We start from the raw sequence: 12,238 nt of genomic DNA, 5'->3' as shown, positions 1-12,238 counted from the left end.
TTCGCTTGTCTTCCACCGGGTCTTTTATCCTAGACCCGGGGATCTGTCTGATCAGTCGGTTCCGGCACACTATTATAAAGCATGCCTACATTGACGAGGGAGCTCCCTTGGGCTTGGCTGCATTTTTCCTTTTTTGCTTCTACCTGTGGCAGCTCTGCCCGCCGCAGTTTCACTTCTGCCGTGCTCGTTTTCCGGTGCAGTATCCTGCTGCCTCTATTCCTTGTCCCGCCACCTCCGTTCCTCATCTGGTAAGTCTTTTCCACAGTGGCCAATTTAGGGTTGGGAGAAAACAAAAAGTTTGGGAACCACTGCTGATGGGGAAGGTGGTGCAGAAGAGGTGTATGTGGTAGACAGCACAGCTCACCTGAAGTGGAGGGCTAGGAGGGTGAGAGTACCTGTGAATGGGCAGCTAATTACTTAATTGGCCTAGGCATTGGGTTGCCCACTGTTTTTCCTCTTCAATCTCATAGGCCAGGGGGGTACTAGTCCCCACCCTTCCGCTCCCCTCCTCCTCACTTTCTCTCTCTTGCTGCCTTCCAGTTCCTGCTGGGGCATCACATGGCTTCCCTTCCCTCCCTTTCCCTGCCACACTGCCTGGCTCTGCTGAAGGCTAACTGGGCTTTCATATCTCTAACTTGATTTCCAACTTGCCTGTTAGTATTTTGATCACAGGTTTGTGATGATGTTAGACTGAGATTGATAACCACCTTTAAATTATCTTGTTGTAAAAGCAGATACAAACAGTTTGTTTATTTGCAAGGAAAGCAGAAGAGGCCTTATAGTAATTTGTAGACTGGGCATAAGGCTTTGAATTAAAGGAACATGTACCATACCTTCTCACTACGTGGCAGTAGCCATTAAAAAGGGTGATGGTTTTTCCACTCACGTCATGATTTTCATGGCTGCTTGTTCCTTCCAAATATAGATACCCCTCACCCCCCTTCTCTTTACCATCAAAATGAGGGGAAAATGCCAAATGAAATTTGTTCCTTTATACTCCTGGAATAGAATTAAATCAAAACTGATGCAAAACAAGTGCTAAAAATATGTAGCTTATGACCGAGTCCTTAATTGACAGACACCTTATGACTCCACTCTGTAAATGAGTTTTATTGTTCATATTCAAGTCCAAATTCTTAACGAGCTACATGCTATACAACTAGTTTTACACGTCAAGTCTCCTTTGGACACTGGAAATACAAGACGTTCCAGTTCAAACTAGTTATTTTTGTCCCCAGTGCATCAGCCATAGAAAGGAATGTCTTTTGCCTCAACATCTATACTTCTGTAACGGTCATTATTCCATATTAGTTCACTAGTAATAGTCTTAGTATTACAGCCTGCAAAGGCTTTCAGCTGTGGTCTTTACATTCTGTCCACTGAATGTTTTTCTTGGACTTGTTACTCCAGTTAATTTTAGTGGGTGATATCTTTTATTGGAATGTGCATCTGGGATAGACCTAGGCAAACCTTTTGAATATCACAGTACCCTTTCTTAGGTCTCTGGGAGAGAAGCTGACACAGCAGAGCTAAGTAGCAGATGGAACAAAAGCTTGTGTAAAACTCCACATGTAAATAATTTCTCTTCTATCTTGTTTTAATCAGGTAGCTAACAGACCAGGTTTATTTTTTTTTTACACAGACTTTAGTTCCATCTGCTACTAGATCAACAACAATGCCTTACTCCAGCTTAAAAATCATTTTATGATCATTCAGATTATCACTCTTAAACAGTCCATTCATCCAAGGTTACATATGTTCGAGGAAATTATTTTTATTCTAATAGGACTCTTGAGTGACTGGAGATCTCTATAACTTTTTTTTTTTAACGAAGGCATACCTTTTAAAAAAAATATTTTGAAGACCAAAGTAAAAACAGGTTGAGTTTTTATAAGGTTCATGTTTCTCATTTTAACGGTCCTTTCTATCAGCTCATTCTGATTGGATCAGTGAAATTATATTTTTTCATCAAAAGATAGAAAAGTAGGGCTGAAAAGGACCTGGAGGTTATCTTGTCCAACCCTCTACTTTAGGCAGGATTATCTAAATTGGGGGTTTTCAACCTTTTTGGGTCATTGTACCCCCCGGCGGCCAGACGAGCAGGGGAGGCGTCCCCTGGTGGCCAGACAAGGGAGGGGTCCCTGGTGGCTGATTGGTGACTGGGAGCTTCCCCAGCAGCCAGTTGACCCTGATCTAAATCATCCCATATAAATCCTTATAACCTATTCCTAAAACTACATAATCAACCCTGTTTTACAACTGCAAGGCATATTGTCCCCAAATACCCTAACTTGTCACAGGTAAAGCAAGAGAATGAGGGCTATCATTGTCCTGCTGCTGCAAGGGTTATTAAATGCACTCAAGAGATCCAGGCAAGAGGGCTGTACCCCACAATAGAGGTGGGCAACCTTCCCCACTACCTTTCCCCATCTGTACCAGTCTGTCCTGAGGGCAGGTGTGTTTTTTTTTCCTTCTGATCCTGAATGCGGCAGTTGGTCAGACCCTAAGGGGTAAGACCTTTTAGACAAGAACTTTCAGATGTTAGTCCCAGCAGGAGTATTGGCACACTCCAGTCAAAACCCCTAGCCATACCTACAATCAATACCCAGTGAATCTAAAGAAGGCAGAAAATAAAATAAAAAATCCACCCTGATACCATTAACTTATACATGTTTCTGCTTAAGGCTAAGGTGTGAAATATTTAGTAAAGTAGAAGATGCCTTAAAAATTAAACTTTCCACATGTGGAAAGTGGACAAAAGATAACCATGGAACTTTTGATTTTCTCTGAGGTTGTGATTTTAGTGGTTTGTAGAGGTGATTAATTTTCAAAGTGTGGTTTTGGTTTGTAGTATACAGGTAGGTATACTATGTATTTTGATAACACATGCTTATACTGTTTGTGGGATATAAAGCTGTAAACTTTAAATTGGGCTTTTAAAGAAGTACTAGTTTTTTAAATATTTGGAATTACTAACTTTATATTATATTGGCTCAGGATTGTTAAGTATTAGTTGCTAGATTATTTATTAACAAAGACTGCTGTCCACAATATTTAATCTTAAATATCCTCTGGAAAAATGGCCTAGGAGCCTGTATTGCTGTGGGAGATGGTCAACGTTGGTATTCATTACGCAGTTTTTCTCAGCTTCTCAAAGTCTTGGGATTTCACTGTTTTTAATTAAGTAATTTTAGTGATCACTAGATGGCAGCACAATCCTTAATTATGTGAACAAAATTAACTTGCTATTCATAGAGCCATTTTAAAGTTAACTACTGTACTTAGTGCTTTACTGTAGAGTAAGTAATTTATGCAATATCAGCAGAATTCACAGATTTGAAATACTAGTGTCCATAAGGTGCGATACTTGATGCAAATATATTAAAGCATAACAAGAAATTGCAATATTTCAACAAAGAGAAATTCTTGAATGTTCTGTGGCTAGTAGGTTAAGTCTATTATTTAAGATTCTGTTTAAGCATATTCAATTTATGATCTATGAATTTGTAGTTTTCTTCGTGTTGCAGGTAAGTTACTGTTATCAAATAGAGATCAAAATCAATGAATATGTATCACCCACCCTTATTATAATGGCAGATAAGATCTGGATACTCCGCTAAGCTGTTCTATTGTAAAAACATTTTCTTCATTGAAAAGCTTTTCTATCAGCTTTTTCTAATAATATATTTGATAAGGTTTCTGTAACATGCATAGATGTTTCTTATACTAGAATAGAAAAAGTGTGAAGTGACATTCATTTTAGATGTTGGCTTGAACAGAACAATGTATTCCTATAGTATTACCTCCACCACATTTGGCAATGTACAAAAAATAAAAGCTTGGTCTGAAGTTTTCTGTTTTGAGTAACAGTGTTGCATTCTGTTAAATGAACTTTTGAGATGGTGATTAACCTGAAGTTAAAGTGAAGTTCATTGTTTGTATTTGCATGTGTCTCATTGACTTTAACACTTGGACTGTGTTTTCAAGAAGTAACTGCATACTGGAAGATCTGTTTATAGATTAAAATAAATGTTTAGCCTCCTAATCATGGGCGCTGGAAGATACTTCACTGAAACAATAATGACTTTTCTTGAAAAGTCTGCTGTGCAAATTTAGCATTTTTTCCTCAGGGTTTCAAAAGTCAAGATAAAGTAACCTGAGATTTACTCTTCACAATGCAGATTAACCAACGGAGTATCCAACACTACAGCTATCAGCTTGGTTTATGGAGAAGTCTCATGAGAAGGGAAATTTGGAAATGGAGAAAAAAAAATACTGTCCCACATATGGTGCATTCTTTGTGGCTACATGAGCAAAAAAAAGAATTGCAATAATTAGATTATAACCTTCTGTATAAAAGAAATAAGTTTGCAAACGTTTGGAAGCAACTGACTTTTTCCATAACTGAATGGTTTGGGGCTTGGTAGTGAGGTCCAGTTTTGCAGGTGCTTCAAACAGGGAGTCCATTTGGTAGGATGAGGTTGAGGAAATGTGGTTCAGTACTTGGTCTGGTAACTTGGTCATACAACTTCATGTTGTAAATTCTGTTCCCTCCCATTGTTTTCTACACTTGCATTAAAACTTTGAAGCCTTCTACTTTCATTCCAGGGCAGCACTTCATTTCTGGTCTCTCAATTTACATTGCAATGACTTGATTTGTTTAAAGAATCTTTGTCCTTTCTTTTGTTAAAATGGTAATTTGCTACTGGCAGGAAAATATGTATTCATGATTAGAAACACTCATTGGATGGCATCTACCCAACTCGAAGTGGCAGTTGGCTGATTTTGTGGGGTTGGCTGCCAATTTCTAAATGGTTGAGAGGGCTTCACCACCGCCATTTGGTGAGGGCTGTCTGTCGTACAGCCCTGCTCCTCACCACTGATTGGCTGAGGGCTGTCAGTCATACAGCATTGCCACTAATTGGTGGAGAGGGGTGGAGCCACATGACAGGCTGCCATCCGTCAGTCAGTGGCGAGGGGTAAGGGTGGCAGCCATCTTGCACATTTATGCTGGTAGCTTCTTTGTGCCAGGCTTTTGGCCACTGGAGAGCCAACATTTTATTTTTGGTAAGTTGTTTTTATTTTCTTTTCCTATGTGGCTTTCACGGGAATTGCCTGGTTTTATAAATTTTGCAAAATCATGATTTGAGTAGGTACGTACTCATTGGACTTGTTTCTTAGCCTATGTTGAGGTATGGCCTGTTCTTGTCATTCTTTTTGGTAGGAGATGACTGTTTAGGACAGAATATGTCCTAGGACCTTTATGTATTTTCAGTGAAATACTGATTTTGACATTAAATATATACAGGGTGATAGTTTTTCTATTTCTTCCCTGTGTGTAAAATACTTGAATGCTACATCTCAGTTCCACAAATGTATTGCACTCAGTGGTTTGTTCTAATTAATTCTTTCTCATTACACTGGTGTAGTAATCTTAGTCTTCTGCTTTGTAATATTTTTGCCAAAGTAGGCAGTGATAGAACACTTTTTTCATTAGAGCGGGAATAGCTCATAACTCACAAGAGGCAGATCCTTGAGTGAGTCATTTAGGTCATTCCCACTTGTGTGGAAAAATATTACATCATTGCCCTGTACTCAGTGTTCTATTTATACTATGCCAGAATTTTAAGTACATTTTGCTTTTTTTAGATGCAGTAAACAGTATTGGAGGGCTGTCTTGAAGTAAAGTTACTGCTAGGCCATAGAATGAGCACTACTTAATCAAATATTTACAAAGAGTCGAGAGTTAGAGAAGCATGCTGTTTGCTGATTTTGTTAAAGTTTGCAAGGGGAAGATTTGCGTAGCAGAAAAAATGGATATCTGTCTTCCTTACCCTACATGCAGTATTCTCAATCTTTTGCTTTTACACTGTAAAAGGCAGAGCTAACTGTTGCCTTTTTCTTTCCTTTACAGTTTTTTTAAATTTTTGTCAAAGCACTTAAGTATTGAGGTGAGGCTTAGATCTGAATATAGTTATGCAAGACAGTTTCCTATGATAATGGACTGTTAAATTAAGTTTGGGCTATTTCAGTAAGGGAAGTCTTTCACAAATAACTGCTATTTTTGTTAACATTTTAAGGATTTTTATCTCTAGTTATTTAACTGAACGACCTTCAGGCATATATTCCTCGCATAATCTTTTACAGAGAAACAATTCTTCAGAGTCTTTCTCCCTAAAAAGAGAGAATTGCATTTGCATCCTTTCATTGTCCGCACTGTATTTATTAAGTCTTTGAAGGGCAGCTTTGTGTTTCATAATTTAAGTAAATATTGCTACGTTTGAGTTCCACTGTCTTTCTGTTATTGCTCATGTTATCCCAAGTGCGTCTGGATTTCTTATTTAATGGCTAAATAAATAATTGTTTTCTTATGCTACAGTCTTGCTACCTGACCTGCTTCTGTGAGAGTATTAAGCCTCACCATGAGTAAAGCAGCCTCCACAATCTATGCTAAGCAGACGTCCATTCTGGAAATTTGTCATGCAGTCACAACTATATACTCTTTACAAATGTTCTTTTGACAAGACACTGAATTTTTTTTAGAAGGACAGTGTTCCAGAATCTTTCCTTAGATTTGGTCTGCACTACGTTTTTATTTCACTGAAGTCTCTTTCTAATGATAAATGAATAAAATTAAGAAATTAAATAATAAATAAAACCCAATAATAACTAGTTTATGTGCAGTATATCTCCACTTCTCCTTGTGCCTTCTGTAAGCTTAAAATTAGTTGCTAGTAGAGCTGTGCATGTGAAGTCCCATAGCAAAAATGTAGCTAATGAATGGAATAAGCTATACTAATGAAAGAATAGCTATCTGCATTAGAGCTTTTGCTGATTTAGCTGAGTTGATTATGGGTATGACCTTTTTTTGCTATCCTAATCAACAATGCTGACAAATTAAGTGCAGACCAAGATGATATGCCAGTGAGCATGTCTACATGAGCCATTTACTGTGAGTACTCTGAGCTCCACAGTAAATGTTTTGGTGCTTACATGTGCAGAGCTAGTCAGTTGGAGTAAACTAATGAACTCTGCAGTAGGGTAGTGCTTGTAAATACAAGTACTATCCTGCTGTGGAGTTTTTTCCTCCAGTTATTACTCTGTAGCAGCTTACGTGTAGATGCTGACCCAGCTGGGTGGGACACAAAGGGACTTCAGTGTGGGGGCTGCCTGCTGGCTACCCCTGCACTTGAGCACCCCTGTACCCCAGCCAGCTCCTCTGCAGCAAGTTGAGTTGGGTTGGAGCAGCCCTAGGCTAGCAGGCTGACCCTTGGATCCTGTCAGCTGAGGCTGCTCAGACCTGGCTGTACTTACTGTGATCCCAGGAGCACATGTAAATGCGGCACCCAGGAGCAACAACTCAGTGCGATAAGTGCTGGAGTTTATTGCATTACATTAATATGCACATACAGATGTGTCCAGTGTTTTACACTTTTTGAAAGTTCTACATCATTCAGGAGAGAATTGGAGTAGAGAAGAAAAGTGGGGTGGGGAAAGCTGTATGGAAGGTACAACAACATATCCCCATATGTTCACTCCCTGGTCCTTTGTTGTGGTGCAACTGTGGAAATGTAAGATGCTGTGTAAATCAGATGATCTCTTCAGATAATGTGTTTTATGATTTTGCTGCTTGCTTTGATTTAATATATTAACTAGCTGAGGAATTGTAGGGGGAAACATTTTAAGTGTTGCTTATCCATGCTGTATGTGGTGCTACAAAATATTGAAACTATTTTCCAGTCAGACTTGGTCAGAACTTGTATGGGAACCCCAAGGAACAGAACTGGTGCAATAAGTAGTAGTGATGTTTTAGTAGTTGGCATACTTAGCTTCAAGTTTAATATTAACTACTGCCCTAAGATGTCCATAGACAGCTCTGGGATGGGCCTTCTTAAAACCAAGATTTCAATTCCATTTTTGTTCATGAAAGATTCCCTGGCATATTGCCAGAGTAGGAAAGTTAACCCTATGAGTTCTGGCTAAATTCCTACTCTACTTGCATTCTTCCTCTGTAGTTTCATTTACCATGTAAAGCCTCTCTGTAGCTTTCACTACCACATTTTTTTTCTGTTGGCTGCCCTTTACTGTTCCTCTGTAGAGTTAAATAGCTGCTGTCCACTGCCCGTCCCACATGCTATGTTGGGGGAATGACATGATTTGCTTGTAACTGATAGATCAGAGAGGTGAATTGTGAGGCTTAATGTTCCTGAAGCATAGTGAAATAATGTATTACAGTGGGACAAACTGCTACTATTTTTTTTTTAAACCCAGGTGACCGGGTCATAGATGTAGGATCAGAGTGGAGAACTTTTAGCAATGACAAAGCAACAAAAGATCCATCTCGAGTTGGAGACACCCAGAATCCTCTCTTGAGCGATGGAGATTTGAGTACAATGATTGGCAAGGTAACATTTAATGTATTAAATACTGGTGGACATGGTAAGCATTTGTATGTTAAGTGTATATGTTGGCCACAAGGAAGCTGTGCTGTGGTATCGGTGTACAATGACATGTAGTTAGAAAAATTTAAATGAGCCAGCATTGAAGAGTCCTTAGGAAATTGTACTTATTTAGAGTTGAAGAATTTACTCTTATATTTTGAGTAGGTCAGAAAATAATGAAAATGCAAGCCCCACAGTTTTGAGGCATCCAGAATTAAACTCTGCTTGGTTTAAAAACAGATTTTTTTTTTTTTTTTTTTAAGAAATGCTTTATCAAATTGGCATTGGTGAGATGAGAAGACAAACATGCGTGCAATTATCAGGATTGCTATCAAGCTGTTGTTTCATAATAGTATTAAAAGCACCAAACCTGGAATTCTTCTGTGGTTTCTGAGGCTATATCTACACGGTAAACATCCCATCCCTGGCATTTGTGTCCTGACATGTGATTGGGTGCTCTTTATAGGCTGCTTCTGAAACTGGAAGCGACGTAGCCATGTCTGCACAGTACTTTGGCCAAGCTAAAATATTACCTAGTGATGAGGCCAGGTTGCATGGCTCCAACTTAATTAGCTTATCAACAAGGTCATGTTGCTGTGGCTACATCACTTCTGGCTTGGATGGCATTTTATCCATAGCAGCACTGTGGACTTGAGTATACAGCTGCTGGGGTGGTAAGTTTAGTGCACAGAGGTATCCTGGAATAAATTAACTGTTTTTGTCCTTCAGTGTGACTTTTATTTATTTTTTTAAAGTAGGGTAGTGTACCCTGTATAAGGATTCTGTGTTAGCTGTTTGTGAGGACTCTTCCCTGCTACGTGAGGTGATTGATGCACATTTTGTATTGTAGAACCTCAGCTTATGTAACTGCTTGTTGAGTTTTGGAACTGTTTTGTTATTTATCCTCCTTCAGGGCAAGTCAACAGCTTTCACTCGTGGATAGAGTAACTAAGAGTCAAGTTTCCATTCAAGCTTAGTTTTTGAAAAGCACAAAATTTGTAAACAGTCACTTAAACTCGGTGTGTTAATGAGTCTGCCTTGTGAAGGACAGATCAGTGTTAGTCACGAGCAGCTTGACCCACTGTCATGCCTTAATAGACAGGTCATAATGGAAAATAAACTTGTACTAGTGTCTGAAGTTCTTCAGAAGGTAGGTGACTTGGAAAAGTGTTTTAGTGTCTCTTCAGTCCCCTGAAAATTTGAAACAAGATGTAATGACCAAACTAAATTTGCTCATAGAAAGATCAGTCTCTCTTCCCTGATTTATTTCTGTCTTGCCATATGTGGAAACATGGAGTAATGAGTTAAGTTTGTTGAAGTTCCTATTCTTACTCAGTCACCAAGGTAAACTGTGTACCATCTAAAATGAATTAACTTGAAGATGCTGGTGTTTAAAAAAAACCCTGCCTTTCTAGTCATCATTTATTGTTATTTATTCCAAGAACCATTTTATAAAGGTGAAAAGTGTGCTTGGGTTGCTGAGGGTTGCTTGGTGAGCTGTGTGTTTGAGTGTGTGTTCTGAGCTGCTGAGAGGGCTGATTGATTGCTGTCTGGGTGTGACAAAAGCTCCTACCAAAGGGGCCTAGCCAGTCCAGGCCCAGGTGAGGTGTATAGGAGGAACTCCAAGAGATCGGGGAGCACCTAACAGGGAGAGCAAACAGGACAATTTGCAAGCAGTTTGCAGGTCTGGCAGGGGAAATAGCATGACCGGGGTAATGCACTTAAAATGGCACCACATAGTGGAGATTTGCACCCTTGTCTGTTTGCGGACAGGACTTCCTAAGAGAGCTTCATAGTTAGCTTCTCACTGGCCAGGTTCCAGTGGGGGGATCTTGGCTACATGCCAACTTTATGGAAATGGGAGACTCCTTCCTGGCTTGCCATCAGTCATATGGCCACAGGAGCAGGCGAAACTGGGGCATCCGAACCTTAAGCTTTTGGGCTTGGGCCTGCACATAAGATGCCTACCAAAGGACTTGGAAGCACCTGAAGCCCCAGGTGGGGGGTGGAGGATGTTTGTTCGTGGTAGGGCCACATCTGGTTCTTGAATGATTCACAGATTTGGATTTGATTTGGTTGATTTGACTTGGAGCATGAAAAAATTTCCTTTATAAAAAAAACAAAACAAAAAAACAGTTTGCAGGTCAGTTTGCTGCCTGCCTCTTTTGAAGGGAAACTTGTAAAATAAGATTTTTTTTCTTCTTTTTTTAATATATGTAACTGAGACAGACTAACCTACATAGTTTTACTTTAAACAGCTAAAACTCAGCAGCTAGACCAATACTTGTTTAACTAGGGTCCCTTGTTGAACTAGAGTCCAGAGTGAGGGGGAGTTTGCTAGGGAGTTCATTTGGAAACTTGCATTCCTTCAGTGTAAGCTTGCTGAGAGGAAGGAGGTTTGCAGGGAAAAGGATCCCTTCAGGATCAAGGAACAGCAAGCAGGCCAGCTACAGAGGATTTTGCTAGGGGAGGTCTGCTTGCAAAGAGGCAGGAAGTGAGAGGCAGCGGATTAGAAGACCCATGGAGATGGCTGGAGGATGTTGCAATTCCAGAGCCACTGCCACTTCCAGTCCTTCCTCTGTTTGCACCTGGGAGGTATCTGTCCAGGCAAGATTGCACACTGTCAAGGCTTCCACCCAGGTCTTGGTTTGGTGCTCTGCAGGCTGTGGCTTGCAGGTTCCTTCCAGTGTCAGCCAGGTGGGGGAGTGCCTGCAATTTGAGCAGTGCCTTCTGGTGGTGTCCCTCTGGGAGAGAGCTAAAGGAGGACACAGCAAGGCTCTGAAGCATTCTCCGCCATGAGGACTTCATTGATTCCATGCTTGAGAGAACCTAGGATTGTGGAGGAAGGATTGCCAGAGGCAGCGCTAGAAAAGGAAGAGGGCATGGACTCCCAGGAAGGTGGAAGCTTGTGACCTCTGGCAGCAAGAAGTCATCATCCCTACATGCAGTGGCTTGCCTGGAGAACAGATCTGGAGTGCTAGCAACAGAGGAGGAGTGCATTCCATTAGTGGAAGAGGCCAGGCCAGAAATCCCTGAAGTGGGGAGTACTGAGACCACTGCCATGAAGAAGAAGTGATTGGTGGTGATGGTTGGAGACTCCCTTCTGCAGGGGATGGAGGGATCCATCTGCTGGCCTGACCTGTTGTTCCAGGAATTCTGCTGCTTGCCTGGAGCCCAGATCTGAGATGCCACGGAAAGGTTACCAAGACTCACCTGACGTTCTGACTACTACTTCATGCTGCTCATCCATGTGTGAGCACCAATGATACTGATGGGTGACCCTGAACAGCTCAAGAATGGCTACAGGGCTCTGGGTACAAAACTGAAGGGGAAGGGGGCACAGGTGGTGTTGCCCTTGATGTTTCCAGTCAAGGTGAAGAGCCTGGACAGGAGTGGATGCATCTTGTCGATCAGGGGTTGGCAACCCCAGGCATGTGTACCAGGCATGCATACCAAGCATGGCACGTGAGACCATTTTCCTCAGCACGCATTGGGGCTGGGTGGGCAGCAGCTATTTGCAGCTGGCCCCATCTCTGGGTAGCTGCTGCTAGCTGGGAGCCCAGGCTGCTCCCAGCAGGGTAGCTGGGATGCTGCAAGCCCTGCTGGGAGCAGCCTGGGCTCTGCGGCAATCAACAGAGCCAGGGCCAGCTGCAGCCAGGAGGCTAGAAACAGCTGCTGCCTCCCTGGCCTCGGTGCATGTAATGCCAGAACCTGCTGCGGGGCTGGGGCTGGGGCCAATGTTGGGAGGGTAGCAGCTGTTTTGTAGCCTCCTGGCTGCAGCCAGCCCTGGCTCTGGG

General features: G+C 41.4%; 1 protein-coding gene across 1 annotated transcript in view; it reads left to right on the top strand.

Moving 5' to 3' along the window:
* Positions 1-12,238, top strand: part of GTF2B (general transcription factor IIB) — a 63,003-nt gene that overhangs the window by 9,356 nt on the left and 41,409 nt on the right. The window contains exon 3 of the mRNA XM_019501569.1: positions 8,272-8,405. Coding sequence (XP_019357114.1) covers positions 8,272-8,405 — 134 coding nt within the window. The remainder of the gene's footprint in view (positions 1-8,271; positions 8,406-12,238) is intronic.

The sequence above is a fragment of the Gavialis gangeticus genome, unplaced genomic scaffold, assembly GCF_001723915.1.
Source record: "Gavialis gangeticus isolate Ggan-Ray unplaced genomic scaffold, GavGan_comp1, whole genome shotgun sequence".
Classification (NCBI taxonomy): domain Eukaryota; kingdom Metazoa; phylum Chordata; order Crocodylia; family Gavialidae; genus Gavialis; species Gavialis gangeticus.
The sequence above is the reverse complement of the archived record's forward strand: the minus strand, read 5'-3'. Positions and strand labels throughout refer to the sequence as shown.